Raw genomic sequence first — 27,870 nt, 5'->3', positions numbered from 1 at the left:
AAATAACTATTATGTCCAAACTTAATTAATTAATTTTTTTAATAGGCGTCTCTTATCAATTTTTAAATATCTCTTTATTGTTTTAACGATGTTTTATTTTTGGTAGAAGGACGAAGAAAAGAAAAAAGACGAAAAGATTGTGGCCAAAAAGGAAGAGGTTAGTATGTGAGTTGTGTCGTATTGTCTTTGTTCTATTTGTTTGTATTTGTCCTCAGGAAAAGAAAGACGTTGAGAAGAAAATAAGACGTACATCGGTTCAACAGGTAAGGCTTAATTATATTCGGTTAAAAATGAAAAAAACATAAAAATTATAATTATCGTACAGTCAAACATTAATGTTTAGTATTCTCTTCCTTAGTTCCTATATTTCTATCATCGCATTAACTGTTTTATAGTACCCTGTCACATTCCGTGGTAAGACATAAAGCAGATATGAATGACTGTATGATATATAATAATTTTTATGCTACTTGCTGGTAATATGTATGGAATTTAAAATATAGAAAAAACAAAATGTTAACGAAAAATCTTTACAAAACAGAACGAAGAAGTAAAAACTGAATCACGCAGAAGCTCAATTATACAAACCGAAGAAAAAGTTATCAAAGATGGAAAAGTTAGTAGGAAATCTTCCATTTCAAAAAGTGAGGAGAGTAAGACTGAGTCCAGGCGCACATCATTAGTAGATGACAAGAAAAAGGTACTAAAGCTTTTTGCAATGTAAGCAGCTTACAGAATCTTTAAAATTTTGGGGGGAAAATTTCTCGACATAGTAGCTAAACTTAACTTTTTTGAAGAGAGTATCTATATTCAACACATGTCCGTGTTGGCTCCTTCACTGGTTTTTATCTAGTGCTGTGTTTCTAGCAAACTTTTTCACAATGTCACTCTCTTTTCCTCTTCTTCCTTCCTTGTATTCATACGGTGGTTAATATACTATTTCTTGTTAGAAATTTCTTATTTAAATTACAACACTTGCTCTAGAATATTTTCCACCTCCTTTTTTTTTCAAGGAAACCGTCTATTGTAAACCAGTCGTAATGCAGCCAGTTTGCTTTTGACACATCTTCAATTCACTCATGATACCCATTCCAGAATTCTGGACCCTGTACTAGCTTGTATAGGTCTAGAGGATGGGTATCATTATGTTTTTGAAATTCCTCGATAGTTTCCAAAAAGTGGCATGCGATCTAATGACTCCAAGTCATGCAATATATAGTTGACTGTTGCAACTCTTCTGCTGCATAGTTTGCAGTTAAGTCTTCTTAAAACAATCCCATCGTATGCAGGCGTTTCTTGACTGGCGTATATCGAGTATCGAAGCCTATTATGACTCAGCTGATTTCTGCTTGTTTTCCTCAATACTTTAGCTCTATTATCACACGTCCGCAAAATACACATTTTGCCTTGTGTTTGACTGTACATATTTTCCCTGTGAGAGTTATGTTGGCCTCGGATCCAGGCTTTTTTCCAGTCACAGACGATGCTTATACATATGTCCCTTTACTTTTTTGTGTAGTAAATTTATCAGCTATTTCATTTCCGTGTATTTTCTGATTTCTAAATTTGATGCTGATGTATTCTTCATCAATAAATAAGCTTGCGTTTTTTCTGCTACTCCATTTTTTTGAATACATTTTATAGGTTGTTGTGAAGAGCTTGGAGGATATTGAATCTCCTTGTCGGGCGCCTGTTGTTGTTGCAAAATTCTTGAATTTTATCGTCGTCTTTAATACAGTATTTTATTTCTGTATATATTTGGTAGGGTTTCTTTATATGATTTGTCAATGCCTTGGTTGTTCAGAGCTTATATTACTATATTAGGATATATAGTGTTGAAACCCTTCTTAAATGTCTTTAAAAAATTAAAATTAGGCTAGCGTTCATATTCTTGATCTCTGCTCATTATTTCTTGAAGCAATTGGTTATGACCCAAGGTAGTAAATCACCTTTTGAAGCCATCTTATTGTCTTGGTTGCACAGCAACTTAATTTTTGTTAATCTGTTATATTAATACTATGCCTATGCTCTAGAATTGCCTGCTAGTCGCAAATTTTTTCGAACTTTTATGTAAGACAACTTTAATAACATATTCATGTATTCTTTAGATAACCAAAGATACCAAAAAATTGGAAACCACAAAAGAAGTGGTGAGTATTTGGTTGATAAGCTACTAGTAACATATTTCATGTATTTATTACATACTTGCTTTTACAAAACACATAATACATGTATTTATTTATACACAGAAAACCCCTGACACACCACTCAATCACATTGAAGATAGTTTCCAACAAGCTACGGATACTAAAAAGGTACCAGAATCCAAACCTGAGGACAAACCCAAGCCCGAACCTACCAAAACTCGAGTAGAAGAGAAAACCAAAATTGAGATTAAAAAAGAGGTCGAAAAGAAATTGGAAAAACCAAAAGAGTCCGAACCAGAAAAGCCTAAACCGAAGAGTGACAAATTAGCGCCAATTAAAACTGCCACTAGAAAATCCCTTACACCTGAACCCGAGAAGTCCAAACTTCAGGAGCAAAAGGTATCTCCAACAAAAACCCCTACACGGAAATCCTTAACTCCTGATCCTGAGAAACCACAAGACAAAACCAAACCAACAGATGAATCTTTAAGTCCTGCTTCAATCCCTCCAAAAACTCTTACACCAGAATCAGTATCTAAACCAAAAGATGAAACATTAGTTTCACGTAAATCCATATCCGAAAAAACTTTAGATGAACCCCAACCTAAAGAAAATACCCTGTCTACAAAAACAACTCCAACCAAACTCCTAACTCCAGATGCTGGAAAACCCCAACCTAAAGAAGACAAATTACCTTCTTCCCTCACATCTCCTCGTACTTCAATAACTTCAGATCTCAAAAAATCTGAAGAAAAACCTCAACCAAAGGAGGACAAATTGCCCTCTTCACTTAAATCCCCTCGTACATCAATAACTTCAGAATCCAAAAAAGCTGAAGAAAGGCCACAACTAAAGGAGGATAAATTACCTTCTTCACTTAAGTCCCCTCGTACATCAATAACTTCAGAACCCAAAAAATCTGAAGAAAAAACTCAACTACAGGAGGACAAATCGCCACTAACACAAACAACTCCACGCCATTCCTTGACCCCTGATCCTGACACAACTGCAAACAAGCTTACACCTACACAGAACAGATTAGGTCCATCCTTGATCATAGAACCAGAAAAACCAAAGCTTTTCGAGAAAGTCGAAAAGCCTAAGGAAGAAAATAAACTCCTAACACCTCAACCTATCGAAAAGAGACAGCCCCAAAAATCAGAATTAACTGTCCTGAATCTGGAAGAGAGACGTGCGTCTCTGAAGAAGGTATACACTATTTTCCTGCATAATTTTATTGCACTGATTTTATACAAACTATGCACTAGCGCTGTGATGGACCCAAACTCGCTTTATACATTGTGCCGTCTTTCTCTTTATTTTTTAATGAAATGCTCCGGTATGTACAAGGTAGATTTGACGCTTACTATAGCACTTCCACAAAATACTAGTAACTACTTTTCATTAGGCTGCTGGCTGAATGAAAATGATTAAGTAAATAAACAAAAATTTCATTTTGAATGCAAATAAATTTTACGACTTAAAAATATTACTAGAAAAAAAAACAAATGAAGTATTCATTGAATGACAAATTCAAACAAATATTACTTTGAAACTGTATTAGAAAGTAACACACTATTTTAGCAGTACTGTTTGGAAGGTACTGGCTTGTATTTAACAAAAGTAAAGGAAACCAAGAATTCGCTAAATGAACGAAGTCATTTTGAGTCGTCATCTGTAGTTATGGATTCAAAAATAAGTTTTTGTTAAAATATTATCCTGACTTCCTACAAAAATTTTTTGCATTTCATTAAAAAATAAAATAATAGGTAATTCAATGATTTTAAAACATGAAAATGGCTGTCAAGATTAAAGTATTTCGATATTCTTTTAAAGCTATCCTAATATGCACGTTTCAGAAGATTATGATTTTTAGAGTTAAGATATACAGGCGAATAAGTTGATTGGCTTATATATATATTTAGCATTAAATACTAGCATGCTCTTTCAAGCAAGCCTAAATAAGGAATGAAGCTATTCTTCGACTTCAGCTCTATTATGAATTATATGCACGATATTTCAATTTGTATACAAAAGTTTTCAAAAGCTAATAATAATCTACTGAATTATTTTTTATATTCTTCATCAAAACAATAGAAAATTATTAATAGAAATATTATTAGAAAAGCGATAGTTTTTGAAGACTTTCATAGAATCTCTATCTGTAAATAAGCTTGGAAAATAATATTAAGACAATCCATTTTGTTTCATGTTGATTTGTGTTGTCCGTATATGTGATACTTCAGTCAGAAGAAAAGCAGGAAGTACCAGAAGTTAAAAAGGTAAGTTTTATGTAACCCTACACAATCTCCTTACAAGAAAAACCCTTCCCCTGTGTACATCAACATGAAACAAACATTTCCCAGATCTAATTAACTTTGGGTCCCGCTGTACATGAAGCTCTTTCCCAAATGGTTGATATTTTGCAAAAGATAAGAATTGTCCAACGTCGTGTTGAACCATAGCCAAAAATATACAAATACATATTAGATTTTTAATACTAAAAATTATGCAAATGTGTATACATGTATAAAACTAGATCTATAAAGCTAAACATTTTGGCAAAAGCGTTAAAGACTGAAGACACAATAACTGATTTTTATACCATGAATTAAACATTGTAGTTTGTCTAAAAATATCATTATTTATAAACAAACTCTACATCATTGTACATATTCCTAGCAATCTACTAACTACATTAGACAGGTATTTAGAATATACTTGGTTGATAGTTTGTATAATTGTATTCAAATCTTAGATCTTTTGCTCAATATCGCCCAACACACAAAACAATTTATTGGCTTTACACCATAATCAAAATTATTTTAATCACTCAGCTGGATAAACCTAAAAGGGTAATACCCCCTAAAGAAGAAGCTAAAAAGGGTTCGTTCTTGAACATTCAATTGAAACCAGTTCAATCGGAGGGTAAAAAAGCTGAAAAGGCGAATAAACTCGAAGTTGATTTGAAGGTAAAAATAAAGGAAGATCTTCTTTCTCCTCTCGCAAATACTTTTTTCTCTTTCTCTCTGTTATATGTTCTTCAAGCTAACAATTATTATCTTCGCCTTCTTACATAATGTCTTCATTTTCAAAAATGCCTAAACTATATGAATATTTGTGTATTGTTTCTTTTCAACAAACTAACAATTCTTCTTTCCTACTTACTTACTGTATTATTTTATGTAAACACTGAAACTTTTCTATAGCTTACTATCCTGTCGCAACGTGTTAAATGTTAAATTTTTATCATCTATCTTCATGTTAAAAGATACTGCTAACATATTTTCTTCTTACTTTATCTACTTCTTTGGTGACTAACTATATTTCTTTTTATTGTACTCTGCCTACTCTATTTAACAACTGTGTGACTGTGTTTTTCTGATTATCAACGAGGTTGATGTTACTATAACTAACCAAAAATATGTCTTTCTATTCTCTTCATTCTATTTTTTCTCATATAATTTTTGTATTTCTTCATTAGTATTTACATTATCTTCACTTTCTCTATCATCTGCTATAAATATATCATTACTTAACTAATTTTTCCAATAACTATCTATAGAAGTTATTTGATGAAAAATATGATTAACTAAGTATGTTAGATCATAAAATACTGTTTTTAACTTTCACTGCATATATTTGTCACCTTGTCAAATATATTTATGAAACCTAAATGTAAGAGTAATTTTTAATTAAGTTACTCTATCGCTTATTTATGTGTCTATATAATCTTTACTACATGTATTCATTCTTCAACTATTCTATTTTCTGTACTAATCATGACGTACATTGTCGTATCCGAAAATTAATCTTCCTGTGATATTTATTAGAAAGGAGCAACTGAAGAGAAAAAGACAGCAGTCAAAAAATCTACTGCCAAAAAAGAAGACTATGATATTAATGCTTGGGAAAATATCCCTGATTACGACAGACCGGTGTTGGAGAAATTTGAAAAACATGATGCTCCAGAATACGCTGGTAGAGAAAAGAGTAAATTCTCTAAGGTAATTTTGACTGTCTGCTTCTTTAGCTTCGCTGTTACAAATATTCAATTGCTATATAAAAAAAAGCTTGAATTCGGCTAAAAACATGCTTTGCGGCTACTTTTTCGAAAAATATAATTCTAGACAGCTAATTTCGTTTAGGACAAACCGTCTATTGCAATCGAAGGAAAAGAAAAAGCTCCTTCTCAGTCAGCTATATCTGAACAACCTAGACCTAGCCTTCCTCAAATTAAGACTCCAGATGCACCTAAAATCGAAGTGAGTAGGGAAAAGACTCCCGAACCCAGAAAGAAATCTCTCGAGCCTGGTTCAGGTCCAGGAAGTCGCAGAGGATCTCTTATTCCTCCAGAAGCCATGGGCAGACGTGCCAGTCTTATCATCTCCGACGAGGTAATAAATAATAATATTTTCTATGTTTTAACAATTTCTTTTACATTGATTCTGTAGCTGTATCTGTTCGTGTCCCGATAGATGTGGAAAACGTCTCTCTTATGTATTTATGTTTTAACTTTTATGTCTTAGGAACGTAGGAAACTTCGTCCAGGAGAGGTTTTAGAAGAAAAAAAGGTAACCACCAGATATAACCTACAACGTACGCCTGCGCCTTATTTAATTTATTATTTATATCTCATGTGGAAGTGCAAAGAATATTTTAAGCTTTTTCTTATTATGACTCTGCAACAACTGCCAAATATATATCAATTTAGCTCATTTACATCAATAGTTTTTGTTTATATTACCTCTTTTTAATACTTTAGATATATTACACCTTTATCTATTGTTTTCCTTTTTTATTTACATGGGTTTCCTTTGTGTTGTCTCGATCTCAACTAAAGAATGCTTTTCAGGTGGTCCGTATCTTTACCCACAAGTTCAATCTAATTTCATTACATTCTTAGTATTATTTTCATGATATTTTGCACCTTTATATAATTCTATTCGCTTCAATTATCTATCGAATGAATCATAAATAATTAGCCAAATTATAAATTTATGGTTAAAAGGCAACATTTTAATAATTTACTCAACAATAACGTTATTTTGAATAGTTCTATTAAAATATTTCAATCCTGTCATACCCAAAGGAATAATACATTAAAATAAACCATTAAACCACCAAAATTCTTTAAAAATATATTTTATCTCGGTAACCGCTCTCTGGCAAAATTGGAGAATAAACACCAAATAATTGACTAATTGAAGGCGTTCAATTGACACATACTTTTACCTTGAGTGATGAGTATTTCTTCTTATCATTTTTCAGACACAACAAATTCAATTCTTGTTCTGAAAAAACTTCGTATAGTCACATTTATTCTAATAACCGATACGATACATAACAGACTTATCAGAAAAATTAAAAAGGATAGGAAATAAATACAACATAGTATACAGCATATACTTTACTTAGTATACTGGTCCCTGCTTTGCCTTGATAGTTTTCACATTTACTGCCTATTGACAGTAAAGTTGAAAGATGGCTTTCTGTCAATTCAGTTGGATTTATCCCGTGTTGTGCGTAAAGCTTATTACTTCCATGTTTGAATTGTTCATTAATAGTCATCGTTCTCTTCATAAATTCCAAGTATTGTAATTTTGGTCTCAAACCTACACATAATCAATTATTCTTTCAGAGATTGCTTCCCACGAAGTTATATTTTTTGTATACATATATATATATATATATATATATATATATATATATATATATATATATACATATGTATATATATATATATACGTTTTGTCTTCAGACCTTTTAAAAGTATTTATCTTTCAGAAGGGATCAGTTTTATGCACGTTAAATATCGTTTGACTGGGATAGCAATATTTACCATGGCAATAATTTTCACTCATTATTATTAATTAATATATTACTGTTTGTCTTCTGAACATATAGTTTAAATTAGGTTCGTCATTTATGATTCATTCTTTATATGCCATTACCCATATTTACATAGTTTAGACTATATAGATAGATACAAGGTACTCATTCTCCAGTTTTATAATTGTATACTATCCGTAAGTGTCGAAGCTTCTTTAATGTGTTTCGGTGTAGCTTGTTGCGGAGTCATCCACTCTAAAGTTTATTTTAAGACACGGAATTGAAGCTGTGCGATTGCACTGAGACTAATGCATTATGTGGTCAACTCTTGTTTCGATCAGCAACTCGCATGAATTACTGCAGAGCACCAGCCAATCAGCAGCAACCAAATCACTTTTTTTTGCAGGAATCGAGTATATATACACACGCCCTCTTGAAATATTCATGTTTCATTCAGACATAAGGAAATATAACTATAAATATAAAGCTTATTTAAATATAGATAAAGACAAAAAATGTATTTTTTGGTTGTTATTACGAAATAAATAACTTCGTGGTTACTATCTTTTTAAAAAGTTATAGTTATTTTTCCTTTTGTCAATATACACAAACTATATTATATTTTACATTTGACAGTTAATTAGAGATATTATTTTTATTATTATGCCCACAGGGAGGAAAATTACGTCCTGGGGAAGTGCTAGATCCAAAGGTGAGATTTGTGTCAAAGATAAAAACACAAAACTGACCTTGGGTGGGGAAAATTTAACAGAATGTCTTTTTCATTTGCTTGTTTTGTTCTGTTTTGTTCATGTATTTAGTCTTCTGTTTTTTTATTTAAAGAAAAAAACCGGGAGACGGCCAGGAGTTATTGACGACCAGGTTAGGGTGATAAAGAATTTTAGTTCCGATGTTGACATTTTTAAAAACGTCAATAATATCTCTATGTTTGTGTCTAACGTAGATACAGATTAGAAATATTACAAATTTCTGTCGATTTTTCGAGAATTGTTTTAATATCAATGTATAGATTAGAAAATGTGAATAAAATACTATATGTTACAAGAGACAACCTGAAGGCAATTTTTATAATCCGTTAAATATTTCACATCTTACAATTCTCTCATACAAACTCATTTTATACGTACACCTTCTGTATTGCGGAGATAATAACGTTTTATAATGACACTTATTCTGATTCATCGTTTTAAACACAAGGTTCCAAAAATTGTCAATAAATTGCTGAGATTGCAAAATGCTTTAACCGAGATCGTTTATGTAAACGATTCAAAAGTTAAATTCAAAAGGAAGATACCATCGATAGGACATGACACGCTAAGAAGTAAAAGAAGAAAGGGAAGATATATATTCTTATCTAGAGCGAAAAAAAAAGTCTAAACTTCTTCAAACAAAGTTAAATCTTTTTTTCTAGAAACGCAAGATTCGATCTCAATAATAGGTGTTGAGATAAAAGATTTCGGTATGTGTTCCGCGAAATGGAACATTAAGGATGAATATATTAGTGTAATTAATAACAAAATTGTTCTTAAATCTTAAAAGCCTATTGTAGAATAGGTTGTTGCATCACAGAAAATGTCTGATAAGAACAAAACGATAGACCAGAAGTTAGACCATATATCCCAAATGAAAAAAGGAACCAAAGCAATGAGGGACCGAATCTTAGCTGAAAATGAGAACACAAAAATGGCAAATCATCAGTATTAGGGTAGCGAAAACACTAATATTGTATGACAACTGTAATAAACTTATTACTGAAAGACCAACGTCAAAAATTACAAAATAAGGAGCTTATGTCCAAAAAACTGAACCAGTACAATGAGACTAAGACTAGATATGCCTTTATTCCACCTATCTACACCAAATTTATCACACCAAACAAAAACCCTTCAAATTCAACATCTACTTTTAATTTACATCTTTTACAACAGAAACCTACAGTTTCATAGTAATAACTACAAATATGTCACTTACTTAAAAAAAGAAAAATAGTTAACAAAGTCGTCAATAAATTGCAACCTTCAGTGGCTCTCGATATTTTTGTGTTTATTTTATACTGTGTGCTAATGGAGTGCTGTGCAAGGGGTTTACTTAAACATTAAAATATGTTTAGAATAGTTTCGAAAATGACATATAATGACATATAGCACCAATATGTACATTTTATCAGTGTATATACTCGCAATTTATGTTTAATCCAAATGCTAAATGTGCGATAACAAAAAATGCGCTTATTTAATTGTGCGATATGATTAATAAAAGCTCGCCAAATGCTAAATACTTAATGTGCCTAATACAATTCAAACATGTTTTTTTTACATTACTATAAAATCGGGTGTGAGTTTACAAGAAGCTCGGTGAGATGAGGTGAGGTGAGTTAGCTGATTTGAACCAACTGTGCAGCACTAGGAGACAATTTTATCACCATTATTTATTCACCAATGATCTTTCTTCCTGAATGTGTTCACATTTACTTCAAATATGCATATTAAACATTCATTTTTATTCTCAGAACCTGATCATTTCTAAGTGAAACATTTACAGCATTATGTCAAAAAATAAACTTCCAATAAACTCACATTAATTCATTCTTAATCACTTCATCAAAGAATTCATCCCTAAAATAGATGCTGGGAGATGAAATATAATAAGTAATATTACAAAAATTCGAACATCGAAGTGAAACACTTCTGTTGTAAGTGGTATATTTAATTAAAAATTAAATTTAAAAATGCAAATGGATTAAAAGTTCAGAACGTTTTCGGAATAGTCAGTCCATCTGCAGTAAAGTTTTGTAGTACTTGCGTCTTCTTTTTCCATCTTATAAGGTTGGAAATCATCATGGCTATGCAGACCCTGTTGACTGCTGCTCTAAATAATTCTGCACCACTGCACTACAAACCATTCCCTTAGGTTGTTAAACTACGGTATTCTTCGTCTTCCCACATTTTGCTTTCCTCGAATCTTTCCTTGCATAATAAGTTGCAATAATGAGTATTTGTGCCCTTTCATCACATGTCCTAAGTACTCAAGTTTTCTTCTCTTGATAGTAAATATTATTTTAGCTTCATTTCCTATTTTTCTAGTAACTTCTGCGTTTGACATTCTTTGAGTCCATGATATTCGTAGGATTCTTCTGTAACACCAAAATTCAAAGGCAGCCAACTTATTCAGCTGTGCTTGTTTTAATGTCCATGATTCCAATCCATAAAAAAGAGTAGTAAATACGTAACACTGAAGTATTCTTAGGCGTAGTCCTAACCTTATATCCCGATAACGAAGAAACTTTTTAAGTTTAACGAATGATGCACGTGCTATTTCAATACGTGTCGTAATTTCTTTGGTTTGGTCCACATTTGATGTTATCCATGTTCCTAAGTGTTTGTAGGTATCCACATTCTTAATTACAGTATCTTCAACAATCAATTGGATGTTTGCATCTGCTGATTTAGTCATGATCATTCTCTGAGTGCTTCTGTACGGAGTAGAAACGTGGACATTGAAGACGGAAAATCTATCAAAACATCAGACTTTTGAGCTATGGTTATACAGAAGGATCCTAAAGATGCCATGGACAGACAAATTCACTAATGAGGAAGTACTGCGGAGGATGAACACAACCGCGGATTTGGTCAACATAAGTACATGTCCTGATTCATATTTATGAATCTCTGGGCCAGCAAATTCAAGCCGAACAAAGCATCTCTTGTGCCCATACCATTTCTAAAGCCAAATTGTGTGTCACTAAGTTCATATTCAAGAATTTTAACAATCCTGCTGTGTATTATGTTCAAAATGTTAAGTGTGTGACTCATTAAAACTATTGTTCTGTGATCTGAGCAGAATGTTGCACTTGACTTTTTGGGTATTGCCATAAAGGTCGATTGCAGCCATTGTCTGGGGATTGTGGCAGTCTGATATATTAGATTAAAGAGTTCAACCATTACATCAATAACATCTTCATCAATGAGCTTTAACAATTTGATGTACACAACATCTGGTCCAGTAGCTTTGCCCCCTTTTGTGTTTTTGATGGCGTATATGAGTTCTTCCCGTAATATTTGTAGTCCGGTATTCTCTGTGGTTTCTAATAACAGTTCTTCCCTTTCATCATTAAATAGATCTTAGGTGTAATTGGTCCAGTGATACAATATTTCCTTTATTATCAGTAATAATATCTCCTTATCATTTTTAAGGATATTCGTTCTTGTGCTTTTTGCTAGAACCTATAATTTCTTCGATTTTTTGTGTAAATGCTGTTGACCAACAAGTGGAGGATTACTTATACCGGTAATCGTTCGGTTAATTTAAAACTTGTAGTATCTAATAATAGACCGATCCAGGATCTTCTCCCTTACGTTCTATCTTCGTACTAATGATGCCGCTGCCCGACATTAGAGTAGGATATGGGAAGGGAAACTTTGGGTAATTAGATGGGAGAATGGATCTAAGACATAAGTTCCCCTGGATACCAGGAGATTGGTAGATAATTATGGCTCACATGGGCAGGGTCGTATCCCTGAAATAGATCTATCTTCTACCGGGAACATAAAAGAGTATTTACCCGATACTCATAGTACTTGCGTAAATAACCGCAAAACCAAACAGTGGTTGGGTTAACATTGATGAAACCATACTTGAAAGTTTTAAATTATACGGCAGTATGCCAATGATTACCAACCGAGAACGTAAGTCTCTACTCGAAAAAAGTTGGCTTCTTCCATCCAGACAGTTTAGATGTAGAAATCATTTTTTTCAGGTAGATTCTTATGTTACCCATTGGAAATCCAATGTCATCGACATACTTCTGTATAATTTAATAATTTCATCAATGTAAGCCTAAACACTGTTTGGTTTTGCGGTTATTTACACAAGTACTACAAAAAGGTCACTGAAAATGGACTGACTAGTTGGAAAACGTTCTGAACTTTTAATCCATTCGAATTTTTAAATTTTATGTTGAATTAAATATACCTACCACTTACAACAGAAGTATTTTAATTCGATGTTTGAGTTTTTTAACTATCTGGTATACAGCCAACTCCCGGGAATTATCCCTTTTTAAGTTTAAGTAACATTAAAACTGAAGCACAGTTTGGTTTTTAAATCTAGCAAGTCTAATACAAAATAAAAATATAAAAGCTATTCTAAAGAATTCAACACCAACACAGGACTGAGACAAGGAGATGCGCTGACGTGCTTCCTAGCACTAGAGACAGTTATAAGAGATGCAGTTTTGAACAACCGAGGTACAATATTTAATAAATATATCCATGGATATGACCTGGACATCAAAAAAACAAAGCTCATGGCATCAGGGATAAATTACAGAATCAAACACATAAGACAAAACTTAAACATTGGTAACTATAATTTTGAAATGGTGCAACAGTTCTCTTACCTTGGAAGCATGGTACACACCACAAATATAATAATAGTCTCCCGTTTTATACCGCTGTCGCGGCTTTGGGAGTATAGCAGGGTAGTCTGCTATATCTAGGGCCTACGGTATACAAGGAAGGTAACATGGCCAGTGCTATGCTTCAACCGTCTATTATTACCCCTGGTTTTACCCAAGGTACTCATTTTTATTCAGGCTGAGTCGACCTGGGGCCTATAGACATTTTTAAAATGTCTAGATGTTCTTGCCGGCGGTGGGATTCGAACCCCGGACCACCGGCTTGCGAGGCAAACATCCTACCGCTTGCGCTACGCAGGCCCCACACACCACAAATATAATATCAGAAAAGATAAACCCAAGAATAATTGCTAACATAAGTAATTATGGTGTCATCAAACATCTTAGAAGCGCGTCTCGAACAAGAAAACTAAGATAATGGTATGCATAACCTTAATACTCCTAGTCCTAATGTACTCGTATGGATCTGAGACATAAGTGCATTCTAATAGAGATAAAAACAATTGATTAATGTTCGAGAAAAAAATATTAAGCCCAATAAATGATGATGAAATGTGGCGTCGTCGACATAATTCCGAGCTATATAATAAATACGACGAAATAGCCTTACGCAAATATTTAGTTACTGCAATAAAAATAAGGCATGTAAAGTGGATAGGACATCTAGCCAGAGCAAATGAAAGTTACCCTGCAAGATGTATTATATTGGGGAAACCCGAGGGAACTAGAAAACGAGGTAGACCTACGTTAAGAACTTTTATCCAGATAGTCACTTTTCCGTCGCAAAAAGTAGTAGAAAAATAATACTTAATTAATAATAATATACAAACAGTTGTTATTAGTCAATGAATCTTGTAAGATCATACAAAAAGCCGCACAACTCGCGACGTCCAGATGTGTAAGAAAATTTTGGGAAAATACTCAAAACTTTCAAGTCATCTAGGGCTCGATAATACGGAAATACTTCGACACAACTGAATCCTTATGATACCCTGGATATGATAAATTTTTCCCTTCGGTGAGCCACCTCATCCCACGTCATCAAGCTGCTTCTCGATTTGCACCCGGTCTGAATCATTATACATCACACAACATATTTAATTTCCTTTTGTGTTTCTACTCGTTCACCTTTTTTAGGTCTTTTACCTTCGACTAGATCTTAATGATCTTATTTCTTCGACATTCCGGCTTTCCAACTTTTGCTCCTTGTGGTCATGCTACCTCCTCCCTTTGATCCTTATCTTTAACGTATATATTCTTCGAATGACTTGTTACTCTTATAATTTTATTCTTGCTTAACATATTTCATATATTCGTATTTAAAATTATTTTGATTAGTCTTAGTAGAAGATCATAATGCATATTCCTTCTAAAACGTTTAATATTCTTTCTCTCGATTGAGTATTTAACGCTTTTTCTACAGCGATCAAACTCACTTTGATTTTTATAAATATAATTTTCGGTTTATTTGCCTGATGTTTTTTATAATTTGTACAATTTCTTATACTCTATACCTATTTAAAATCATAACATATGTAAAAACAAAGTCGTAGGAAACTAGCTAATTTATACTAGATCTAGATTCATTTGTTTATTTCCACCCAATCTTCTCAAAATGAATTATATTTTGTACAACCTATTTCATTAGCAGCCACATTTAAGGATTGTTTGCCCACCAACTTTCAGATTAATGTCTAGCATTACATTTTTCATCTAGTCTTTGTCTTTCACCCTGTACACTTCAGATTCCCGCACTCACTACAACACACACCCCTTAATGACGAGTAGGCACAAAAAATATATCATTATGTCAATCCTTCACGCCAATCAATAGCTGAAGATTTAACAGAACTTTTCAAATTTAGCGTCGTCGTCCCAGCTCCGACGTACGTCGTCCAAGCTTGGCTGAATTGGAGGATCTTGTGAACAAACCCTCAACTCCTTTGAAACCCTCTGGCCCTAAGGGAGCAGCACCTCAAATTGTAGATGTTCAAGAAAATTACTCGTCAGTTGAAGGTGAGGTGCAACTTTTATATTTTATTCCAGAATGAAACTAACAATTATCTTTTCCCGAATACAATTCGCAGAGTCAACATTTCTAATTACTGATTTTTATTTTTATTTTTTTTAGATCAAACTGCTTACATTACTATCCAAGTTGAGGGTGATCCACCGCCGACATTCAAATTCTATAAGGTATTTATGTAAAAGAAATAAGAGTTTCAGTTCAAAATAATTATAATTTCAGTAGGTTTGTACCTTTAGATATTAAGGGCACGAACTTTTTTAAAACAATATATGAATGTTACTCTATCAACTTAGCACATTTAACAGCGATGATATCTGGGCAATATCAACTGAGAACATCTGTACGTACTTTCAGAGCAGTCTTCTGAAACTCTAAGATTATTTTTGCATAGCAAAGAGCAAGAGATTGTAATACCTAATTGCTTATCTTTAGCCTCGATTTTTTTTTCAGTAGGCTACATTAAAATTATTTCCCCATTTTCGGACATCCTCTACTATAATTAATTTTGTTATATATGCGCTCTTATAAAGGGAGTATAATCTCCTTCTTTAGCAATACTATAAGCAATTTTATTACCAGCAATTCCCTTGATCTAACTCCCATAAAAAAGTTCGTTTCTTATGCTTCTCCAGCTGCTTGATAAAGTGACTCAGCTAGGAAGTAGTTGTTTGCAGTTGCAAGCTTTTACGGACTCATAAGTTGTATAATTTAGAGTCTTTAGTGTAGCTTAACTGTCTAATGCGTTCAATATTTTGGCCGAATTGAGACGATTTTTCAGATACTATTGGACTAAAATCTAGTACTAGCAGTTCTACTTAAAATATTGTAGTTTGGAGGGCTACTGATAGTTTGGGATCAGTAACTCCTATTTCATTTTTGATCTATCAATATATTACATAATAACTCGTGCTAGCCTAAAAGTATTTTCTAGACAGATCTTCCTTACGTATGTAGAGAAGAAAGGTCTACATTATCTCATTATATTTTTGATTCCTTCACAAGCGAGCTTTTGCACCTTTTACAGCTCTTTTACTTTTTACTGCCTTGTTTCATTTTACTGTCGCCGAAGCAAATGGTTCGTTTGGTCTGTGGTCTGACGATCGGCTTTAAACCACAGACATTCTGATTGGTAGACTTCTTGGATTTTCGTGGCTCCGTGGTGCTCCACTTCCGATATAATGGAACCACTGGAAAGATCAAGAAAATACCTTTGAGCTCAATACGCCTTCATAGTTCCACTGTATTTGGTTATTTTGCTAAATAGGTCTTACTCTATTTTTAAGCTATTCTCGTATAACTTTTAAGTCATTATCTTCCTTTTGACTCTTTTGAGGATTTTCCAGGAAAATCTGATCATTATCTTCTTCCTGTATAACTGTAGTGACATAGGAGGCTTGTGGCGACGTAGTTGCTCGTATATTAGTATTTTTTAGAAGATACTACTAAGTAGTTGATTTTTGGTCAGGAAACTCTACAAAACAGTACCAGCAAATGAGAAAATACTTATAAGTCTTTGAATTGGGGTCACCAGGAGGTACACTGTAATTGTCACAAATAAGGAAAAATGGGAAAAATGGGTGTATCCAATTAAATAAATAAACGTTTCTGGCAAGATATAGGTTTACCGTCACAAGTACAAAAAAAGCAATAAAAATATTAAAATAATAGACACATTCTGGGTAGGTAGCTAAAGTACCGAACCGCAGAGTCTTTAATCCAGATTTCGAAATCGAATTGAGTGCCGATTTTCAACTGACTGGAAATTAAACACGCATTATCTGCGAAATTATATTGCTCTCATCGATTGTCTGAGGATTGGGTTTTCTGGCGGCAGACATGGGAGGCAATCCATATACTGTTGAGTTCGAATCGGACTATGCAATCGGAACACTGATTGGTGGAGACTGACTGCGTCCGACGCATAAGTAATTATGGGTAACATTTGTCTTTGAATGAAACTATAATAAATTTTTAAATATATAATTTCTTTGTAGCCTTTTATTCAATCTTTCGTTTATTACAGGGTATGACTGAAATTATTGAGGGTGGTAGATTCAGATTTGTAACCGATGGAGAAACAAACTTGATCACACTCTGCATTAGAAAAGTAAAGCCCAATGATGAGGGTACCTATAAAGTTATCATAGCCAACATCCATGGTGAAGACTCCGCTGAAATGACCCTCTTCGTAGCTGGTAATTATTTTTTACTCTATATAATACTCATTTTGGCAAGAATATGAACACACGTAAAAATAAATTAAGATATATTGCTCATATTGCTCTTTTTTTAACACAAAGGTGCTGGAGGTGTTGATTTCCGTTCTATGCTTATGAAGAGAAAGTACGCCAAATGGAACAAGGATAAGGAAGACCCCAACTGGGGAGACTTAAAAGAGGTTGAAAAACCAGTGCCAGCATTAAAGAAAGTCGAAAAGGTAAGTTTACACATCGATAATAATACAATCGTTATTAAAGTAAAGAAAATATTTTATAATAATAATTTTTGTGATAAGAAATTGATATCATGTAATTCATTTCGTACGAAAGTATCAGCTCAATTTTACCTCAGTACAATTGATCATAAAGTGTAGAATGATAGAAGTCTAGATTTAAATAAAATACTGTTTAAAAAATCTAAATTTGTTTTCTATTAAAACTTTTCTGTTCACTTCTTTGATGATAATTAAATTTGTATCATAATGCCCTTTTTTTGACTTAGTGATACCTTACAATTGAACTAAGGTGATTTGAACTGAATCCTTTTTTGTAATACGTAATTATCACTTTTTCGTAAAAATGTGGAGTAAAACATTTATTTTTCAGAGCAAGTTTACAACAATCTTGTTTATTTATCACAGTCATTCTTGATAGCTTATAAATTTTCTTTTTACCCATAACTCGATCGATTTACCTCCGAATAATGAAAGCGCTGCGACAGATGGAATACTTTACTACAGTTTTCTTTTTGTAGAATCCCACACCCTCAAGAAGGCCTTCATTGGCTGAATTAATACCAGACTGGCCAATACTACACCATTTTGAAAAAAAGGAGGTCGGATGAAACTATCCTCTCTTATTCTTTATGTTTAATATGTAACTAAGGGATGCTGGCGATTCGTCTTGTTTCTTTAAATAAAAAGCCCGTTAAATATTTTGAGCAAATATAAAATTTAACAAAAACCATAAACGATCATTTATAATGGAATGTAAAAGTTCACCTACCTTAACGTTTTTAGTTACTAGGGATTATATACTACAGCCCTTTTACTTGTCTTCTCTTTTTCTTGTTCCGTACGCTTGGCAGCGTGTAGGCGTTTCAGTTGCTGTCCTAATCAACAACTCTCCCCTTCCCTCCTGAACCAGTCGGAAAATCAAATCAACGTATGCGACATCACACCAGTTTTGTATGTTTCTCTTCATAGTTCCTTTCTACTTTCCTTTCTCTCTAGGAGAATATCCACGTAAGAGGTGCCTCAAATAAGAACAGATCTCAGCAGTTGTTCATAAAATTTGTCAATTTGATCCGGTTTGTCTGTTGACACTTAAACTATGTTTATATTTATGGGCTTGTCAGTTAATTGAACTGGAATTATTCTGTTTGAATAGGAAATCACAATCCTAACATATTTATTCTATGTCATCTTTAATATATATGAACTTTATCAACTTTACACATTGCTTAACATTATACAAAAAAATTACAATACATTATAATAAAATAGATGAAAATATTAAGGCCGAATATTGCTATCGTGGAATCATTCGATTGTCTCAGGAGTTAGTTCGTGGATTTCATTTAAAGTACCTTTGAATCGTGTGGCTGGACATTCCTGGGTGATGTGGTGGACTGTTTGTTCAGCAGCATTGCATTTGTCACAAAGTGGACTCTCTGCAATGCCGCTTTGGTGTAGTGATTTATTACATATTCCATGACCTACTCTGATTCGGTTTAGATTACACTATTCTATGCGCAGAAGAGAACACTCGTTGGGTTTAACTGTAGGATTTTCTATTAGGTGTGCGTTGTTTACTTCTTCGTTCCATTCACCTATCCAATGCTCACGGATTGTAAATTTGTTTGGAAGGGTGTTGGCGAGTTTCGAGGTCTCAGCCACAGTTGGAGCTGGTTTAACTGATCGATATCGGTATTTATTGGCAGTTATGGATTCTTTTGATATTTCGAGTATTGGGCTTTAAGGTGTAACCCTCGTGTTTTGAGAGGTGCAATGTTACTTTAAACCGGGAGCCATTGACTTGGCGTACTCATTATGGTTACCGTAATATATCTCATGGTGTAATTTAATTGTGCATATAGAACGTTAGTTTAGTGACTATTTATTCAGACTGGAACACAATATTGTCTGCATTGGCTCCCAAAGTGTTTGCAAGCTTATGAATAATGTTGGTACTAGTTTTTACTTTAGCTGCAGTTTTATGTAAGTTTTGCTAAAAAGTTAGAGTACGATCTAGTATTACACCGAGATATTTTGGGTTATGTTTTAGAATAATTCTATCGCTTTTTATGTTTAGTCTGTGATTTACTTCGCGGCAATTTAAATGGAAAGCAGTAACTTATATCTTTGTAGGATTTAGTTGAAGGTCCAATTTTTTTAAATATTTGTTAATAATATTTAGGTCCCCTTCTAGAATAGCTTGAGCATTCTCGATGTTTCTTTCTTGTATACCTAAAGTCATGTTATCTGCATAATAAAATTTGCTTGAGATTGTAATGGAAGCGTCTGAGATGTAAATTTTGAACAAGACCGGGGATAGAACCGACCCTTGGGTGAAGCCATTCTGTAAACTTTCAAATTTATTAGTTTTTCCATTAACGCTAATGTGAAATAATCTGTCACACTGCATTTGATTTACTAGGTTATTAATTGATTTACCACTTACTGTGTAGTAAGCGCAAGTCAGATCAATGAAAGCTACTGCCGTTTTGATTTTTGTCTAGAAGCCATTTTTATTAAATGTTGCTTAAGAAAGAACTTGATCACTTAGTCTGTAACTCTCCGATAGTAAAGTGTCTTTGCCTGGTTTGCAGATTTCGATGACCTTGCATTGTTTGAATAGCGTAGGAAGTTTTTTTCATTATCTGGTTGAAGAAATCTATTAGCCACTTTCGAGTTTTTGGACCATTGTGTTTTATGAACTCGAAAAATATTTTGTCAACTCCTGCTGTTTTGCGACACTTAATTAAGTAAAGTGCGTTGAAAAGTTCCTCGGTCTCGATTTGCCTCATGATTGGCAGGCTTTGCTGACGTGCAGTTTTGATCTTTTTAAGCTGATATCGTACTTCTCTTTGATAAACTTTTTCTATGACTGGTTTGGAGAGCTGGGCAATGCGTTTCGCTATATTTTCTGGGATTGGTGATGAAGAGTATTTGTTCGGATGTTATGGCGTGTTTTAAATTTTCTGAGTAGATTCTATGCGTAAAGTTAAGGATTTCGAGAGTTTTCCTCTACCTGGTGGTTCTTGTAGAATTCAGAAACTCTAGAAGATGTTCACATACGTCGGGATTTCTGGTTTGCCTGTATTGATCATAAAGGTCTTTAAATTTTTCAGTTCAGCATGTAATGTAGGATTTGGTTAGCCCGCGTGAAATGTGTTTTTTAGCAAATTTTGGCAAATCTTTAGTAGTTTTCTACCTTAGGCTTAATATGTCTCATATCATTCTCCTACCGTGGTATGTTTACGGCAGTCGTCTTTGGTGGATATAAATGTTGGATCTGGGTTGTAGTCTTTTTTCCATCTAGTGGAAAAAAAGGTAGACTTTTGTTTTGCATCGTGTAAATGTCTAAGATTCTCGAGCTCCGCCCATTCAATTACTTTTTCGCCCTGAAGGTTGCATTGGTTATAGCCAAACGCAGTGTGGTAACTATTGAAGTCTCCCGTATATATTGATGGATGTGGGAATGAAGGAGACACTTTTGGTGGCCCTATTTTTCGTTGGGTGCATTATATACGTTAACTATTGTGATTTTATCTATTACGATTGATAGTATGAAGAGTTCTTGAGATATTGTTATCTTTAATAAGAATTCCTACCACATTTCTATGTTTTATATTCTCTTCAGCTTTACCGGAATAGTAAGAAGTTAACCTGTTGATATGACTCACTTTCATAATGTCTACATCAATTCTTTCCATCTCATTAGCAGCATACGCAAGTTTCCAGCTGCAAGTACACTGTGTGCATCTCAGGTCGCTATTCTTGCTAAATATATTCTTAATGCCAAGCCGGGAGATTCTTCTGGTTTTCTAGAGAGTTTGAAGTTCCAGTAAAAAACATTTGCCCGGGAATAAGGGCCATTCTTTCTTTACTCGTTGACATATTTGTAATATGAAAATAGATAAGTCCTCATCGTAAGTTCCCTCTACTTTCGATATTTCGTTACGTTTGTTTACAACTATTACTCTTTTACTTTCCATTTAACACTTACTCTTGCTCTCTTTCTAGTCAACTATATTTGGGCATACTTTCCTAACCTTCTCATTTTATATCTTTCTCCTTACGCCGTCTTTCTGGTTGCTGTTGTCGCAAAGAAACAATTTAAAAACAATACCATTTAGCTCTATAAATCCAAAAATGTAGTGTAATAGTACAAACACTTTTATATTTATAATTTTTAAACTAAATATTTAAAGGGCAACATAAAATCACATAAAAGTTTGATACAAAGCAAAAGAAACGAGAAACAGTACAAAAAATAACAACCACTTTCGTTTAGCATCCCAACCCATAACCCATTGCACGTATATTTTGTATATATGCCTCACCAGTGGCGTCCGAAATTTTTTCAATTTTTTCATTTTTTACAAATTACATATTTTTGAGAAACCAACACCACCTTTTCCGTTGGTCTATTTTTTGTATATATAATACATCCTGTATAAAGGTGTGGTTGTTATCTTCCGAACTCTTTAAGTGGAAATTATTACCAATTTTATTTATAACTATAAGTATAATAAGGTATTCATAGTTCATTGTAAAATAGATCTCAGATATCAATATACACATATACACCAGTCTGTTTGGGGAAAAATCATTGATATCACGTAAAAATCTTATACTTAAATATTTAAAGGTTCTAAAAGGTATATGAGGGGTAGTTGATAAAAAATCCGTGAAGACGTACAGATGATTTTACTTTGTTTTTGTTTTAAACAATCTTAAAAGGTGAAAAACTCAGTGGGTTGCCTACAAAACATTTCTTATGCAGTTTGGGAAAAAATAGTGTAAATAAAAGTTGTATATCTTATGTTCTTCAATTTGCGATTTTCTAAATTAAAATACATGAAGAATTCACCAAGATAGTTAAATTTTTAACTATTTTTTGCGTCCAATGACAAATGCTTTTGATTATGTTTAGTAGATCTCGAGCGATTATTTTTCCGTGGACGAAACATATTTGTTACGAACAATCTTCACTAATATACTATACACACAGTAGCAAGTAGAGATTTTTAATGACTGATTACATTAGCCGTACCTGATTCAACCCTGAGCGGTCAGGTAGAAATTTAAAACGTATTTGTCTATTAATAATGGCGATAATACCACTAATCCTTTAAGGACGGGAAAGTCAAAACGATATATTTTGAGACAAACTATACCTCTTACAACCTTCAAATATCTGTATAAGATTTGTTCAGCTTTTTTCCATCATTGACTGGGGTAATATGTCCCTAAACAATGGTATAACTATAAAACACACAACTATAAAATTTAAATACATAAATAATTTAAAAGGAGATTCTAGAGGAATTGAATTATTTTCTATAGAAATTTTAAAGAATTAGTTAATCTAGAATCTTTTTATTATCATAGCGAAAAAATGAATTTTGGACTAATAAGCATTAAAGAAAATATGAATATTCTCATTAACAACTGAATGAAAGTCACATGTATGATTTTTTCTGCTAAATAATATCAAAAGTGGAAAATAAAGTATCAAATAATACCAAAAAATATCAGAGAATCTTTTTTCAATCCATTAATATATTGAAACATATATAAGAGGCTTTGTAGGTACCTCTTCACCTTTCTAGGTACGTTAAGTCACAGAATATGTAATAATGTAATCATCTAAAAATTAGTTGGTGAATATTAGTTTTTGTTTATTTGAACGATATCTATATCTAGTTTTATTTTTTTAATATTGCTCTTAAACGAAGTATCTGTTTGTGTTTTGCAATGAGCTATACTTGGTAATGATGGTATTTAACATGGAAGATAATATACAATATCCTTGACGATTATTCTAATATTTCTAATAGGTCTAATTCCTATACTTTTGTAAAAAATTTCAATGTAACAACTTCTTCTGATGTCAGTGTTGTGTGTCCTCTGTTTATATCCACGTACTCTTTGATGTTGATGTAGATATTGGTGTTCTCATATTTTTCAATTTTTTTATAGCAATATATAAATATTTTTTATATATTTACAACCTGTAATATATTTTTGTGTAAATAGCAATGGTTACTCTAAAAAATCCCTAAGCATCCGTTAATATAAAATCTTCTTATGTTTTAGAAACAAGAGAGCTTCCTAAAACCTTTGGTAGATCAATTCGCTAAAGAAGGAAAGGATAAAAAAGTTGTGTTCGACGCTGGATTCTCAAAAACTAATTGTAAACCAAAATGGCTGTTCAGGAAAGACGTAAGTGATTTTTGTATTTTATTCATTTTAAAATACAAGAGTATGTTCCTATTTATTATTATTTACACCTTTAAATGGGTTTTTGTATCAGTTGTAAGAATTATATTGTCAGTATATCACAATTTTTTTAGATGTCTATGATTTTATTACTTGTTGTTTATTGTTATTTTTGAACTGAATAGTTTTGAAGATATTGTGTAATATATTTATTGTTTTTAATTACAGGAACTTTTCCCTGGATCTAAATATAAATTTAAGAATGAAGGCGACGTTTACCAGTTGATCATCAGCAATCCTAAAGTAGAGGATACTGGAAAATACACAATTGAAATCGGAGGAGTCAGCTCCACTGGTTTCCTAACAGTAGATGAACCAGATCCAAGTTACACCTTTACCAAAGCACTAAAGAAAAAATATGATGGATACACTAAACACGAAGTTGAACTGGCTTGTACTGTAAGTAGTAGTTTGGCCATTGTTGGTTGGTATAAAGGAGACAAAAAGTTGGAAGATAATGATAAATATAGCATTTCTAAAGATATTAACGGAGTCTGTAGACTGACTATTAAAGATTCTACATTTGATGATGCTGGCGATTATACCTGCAAACTAGAAAAACAAACTGAAAAGACACAAACCAAAGTTAACGTTGTAGAGTACCCATATAAATTCGTGAAAGTACTTAAACATCAACAACACGTAGAAAAAGAAAATATTACATTAGTATGTGAGCTCAACGATGCAGGTGGTGATGTACAGTGGTTTAAGAATGGAGAAGAAATTAAACCAGATAAACGAGTAGTTGTCAGTAAAGATGGTCGTAAACGCAAACTGGTTATTAAAGACGCCAAAGTTACCGATGCTGGTATGTACTCCTGTACTACTAATGCAGACAAAACCGAAGCTGAGATCATTGTGAACTACTTGAACCGCTTTAACAAAAAACTGAAAGACACCGTTGCTGTCGAACGTGAAAAACTAGTTTTGGACATTGAATTGCAAGATCAAACAGCCCCATGCGAGTGGTTGTTTAATGGCGAACCAATCAAGCCCTCTGAAAGAGTCGAAATCAAAAACTTGGGAGGTGGTAAACACCAACTCGTATTTAATGCTTTAGATTTGGCAGATGATGGTGAAATAAAGTGTGTATCAGGAAAACTTGAATCTGCCATGTCGCTTTCCGTCAAAAAAGGTGAAAGTAAGCCTGAAATTGACTTCCCATCAGACTTCGCTGCACCAATTAGCAAACCTATTGTCCTTGAAGTACCATACAAAAGTAAGTAGTATACTTAACCTATTTTTAAATATAAATAATAATAAAATTTACAGTTAGTGGAACCAGACAAACACCTTTGGAAGCTAAACTTATCAAAGACGGAAAAGTACTTCCTCTAAAAGATGTGGAGACAATTATTTCAGATGACAAAGTCATATTCAAAATTAAAAAACCAACCAGAGACCAATCTGGTCCATATCAGATCAAATTATCGAACGGACAAGGTGAGGATGTTAAAGATGTCAAGATCACCATGCAAGATGTTCCTTCTCCACCAGAAGAGGTTAATGTAACAGATATATTCCAAGACAACTGTAAAATATCCTGGAAACCACCCAAAGATAATGGTGGATCACCTCTTCTCCATTATATCGTTGAAAGACAAGATCTCAGTCTGAAAGGTAAGACTTGACTAAATATTTGTTGAATAAATAAATAACTGGCTGAAACTTTGCATTCATTCTGATCAAAAGTTCTCCGTGTCTTAAGACTCATAAATCAATCGTTTGTGAGTTACAGAGACGCAAAGTGTCGGTTTTTAGTCCATTTGAATAATTCATATTTTTATATTATACAAGGTGTTAGTAAATAAGTGCAACAAATTTATGGATGTGATACTACATGAATAAAAAAATGACAGTTTGCTATATAAATGATATCCGCAAACGCTTTGTTTTCCAAAATACGGGGTGGTGAAATTTTTCTTATAAACTGAAGAATCATTTATTTCTCTGAAACCGGTTGAGATATGCAAATAAAATTTAGAGGAAACCAAAAGTAAAAAAAAAATCCGAAGATTTCTACTTGTTCGAAACCAAAATTCAGATTCTCATGTAAATCTATGCCTTCTACGATTTACAAACTTAGATGAATCGAGATAATGTGGAATGCAATTTTAGATTCCCCATATCGGTTTATTCATCATCTGTTTGCTTTGTAAATCGTAGAAGACACAGATTTAGAAGAGAATTTGAATTTTGGTTTCAAACAAGTAGAAATCTTCGGATTTTTACTTTATGCTTTACTCTTAGATGTCGCCGTATGCGTCTTTATTAAGTTATTTCATTGTTACTTGCTTTGACAGAATAGATTTGATTTCACGTTTAGGGCTTCCTACTGAGACGCTCTGATGAGTCCTGAAAGGACGAAATATGTATAAGTGAATTATAGAAGCACTATGCGTGAAATCAAATCAAATTTGTGTTTTAAAAGGTAGTTTTTGCGCATTTTTTGACATACAATTAAGAATTATATATTCATCATTGGCGCGCATCCAGGTAATGGTCTCAATTTTTTTAAAAAGAAAAATAGTACGTCACTGAGATATTTATATAGTTGCCGTATATTAAATACGGCACCCAAATCTCAATAAATACGAATGTAGAAACCAGATGACATTTTTTGATAGGGAAACATTAAAAATGTCATTCCGATACCATATTCGTGTCTGTTAACATTCAGAACAACTTTATCAAATGAACAGCAAGGATTCAGATCCGAAAGATCCTGCGTAGATGCCGTATTTGTACTAAGACAAATCACAGAAAAGGCCATCGAGCACAATAAACTAGCATATATATGTTTTATATACCTTTTTTTATAGACCCAAGTCGAAGCCGTCTTACACCTACTGTATTAAAGAAACATACTAATCAATATTATACAAACCATCGAAAACATCTACTTCCATAATCGAATACAGGCAAAGATAAACGGAAAACTAACTAATAGTGTATTTCAGTACAAACCGGAGTCAGACAGGGTGACTCGTTAAGCCCACTTCTCTTTAATATAATAATGGACGAAATAATACAACCAGTACGTAAAGGTCATGGTTACAGAATGGGGAACAAAGAAATCCAAATATTATGTTATGCAGACGACGCCGCATTAATCGCCGAGACAGCGGCGAGATCTCTTAATGACACAATCTGGAAGAACAAACACCTAAGATAAGACACAAAAACAAGAATCTATAAAGCAGCAATTACTAAAAACCGACATTTTAAAACTCTGTTATTTAGAAACAATTGATTTCTGGAGTCATGGGCAATAAAAAATTTTGATCAGCATGACCAAAGCTACTCCCCGCAAAGTTTCAGCCGAGTTAACTGAAACCACTTTTGCATAAGAAAAGTGCCGGGGTCCTTTCTAAATTCGAAACTTGTCCCTTTATTGCGTTTTTTCACATCTTTCTGTCTCTTTTAATTTCTCCAATATATAATCACTTTATTATTGTGCTATTTAAACAAAATTATTAAGAGAATTTTTTTTAGCTGGTTGGGAAAATGTTGGTGAAATAAAAGCCAATGAACCAACTACATTCAAAGTCGAAAAACTAACTCCCAAGAAAGAATATAAATTCAGAATTAAAGCTGTTAACCAGCTAGGTTCTAGTGAACCAGCTCTATTCGGTAAACCAGTATTAGCTAAAGATCCTTGGGGTAAGTATTTTAAACACTGTACATGTTTGTATGA

General features: G+C 33.1%; 1 protein-coding gene across 16 annotated transcripts in view; it reads left to right on the top strand.

The window, feature by feature from the left end:
- bt (projectin protein bent) overlaps positions 1 to 27,870 on the top strand; it is a 105,983-nt gene that overhangs the window by 48,303 nt on the left and 29,810 nt on the right. For 5 of the 16 annotated variants that reach the window (XM_072545695.1, XM_072545700.1, XM_072545697.1 and 2 more), the window contains 18 exons: positions 107 to 157; positions 216 to 263; positions 542 to 700; positions 2,109 to 2,150; positions 2,250 to 3,356; positions 4,394 to 4,429; positions 4,985 to 5,119; positions 5,981 to 6,154; positions 6,296 to 6,544; positions 6,677 to 6,721; positions 15,282 to 15,432; positions 15,548 to 15,612; positions 17,469 to 17,640; positions 17,746 to 17,882; positions 23,991 to 24,116; positions 24,342 to 25,392; positions 25,446 to 25,793; positions 27,669 to 27,836. In XM_072545695.1, the coding sequence (XP_072401796.1) occupies positions 107 to 157; positions 216 to 263; positions 542 to 700; positions 2,109 to 2,150; positions 2,250 to 3,356; positions 4,394 to 4,429; positions 4,985 to 5,119; positions 5,981 to 6,154; positions 6,296 to 6,544; positions 6,677 to 6,721; positions 15,282 to 15,432; positions 15,548 to 15,612; positions 17,469 to 17,640; positions 17,746 to 17,882; positions 23,991 to 24,116; positions 24,342 to 25,392; positions 25,446 to 25,793; positions 27,669 to 27,836 (4,264 nt within the window). Of the gene's footprint in view, positions 1 to 106; positions 158 to 215; positions 264 to 541; positions 701 to 2,108; positions 2,151 to 2,249; positions 3,357 to 4,393; positions 4,430 to 4,984; positions 5,120 to 5,980; positions 6,155 to 6,295; positions 6,545 to 6,676; positions 6,722 to 8,652; positions 8,692 to 8,822; positions 8,862 to 15,281; positions 15,433 to 15,547; positions 15,613 to 17,468; positions 17,641 to 17,745; positions 17,883 to 23,990; positions 24,117 to 24,341; positions 25,393 to 25,445; positions 25,794 to 27,668; positions 27,837 to 27,870 lie in introns of all 16 variants that reach the window. The other 11 variants (XM_072545705.1, XM_072545691.1, XM_072545704.1 and 8 more) reach the window with 10 other exon arrangements.

Source organism: Diabrotica undecimpunctata, chromosome 10 (assembly GCF_040954645.1).
Source record: "Diabrotica undecimpunctata isolate CICGRU chromosome 10, icDiaUnde3, whole genome shotgun sequence".
Lineage (NCBI taxonomy): Eukaryota > Metazoa > Arthropoda > Insecta > Coleoptera > Chrysomelidae > Diabrotica > Diabrotica undecimpunctata.
The sequence above is the reverse complement of the archived record's forward strand: the minus strand, read 5'-3'. Positions and strand labels throughout refer to the sequence as shown.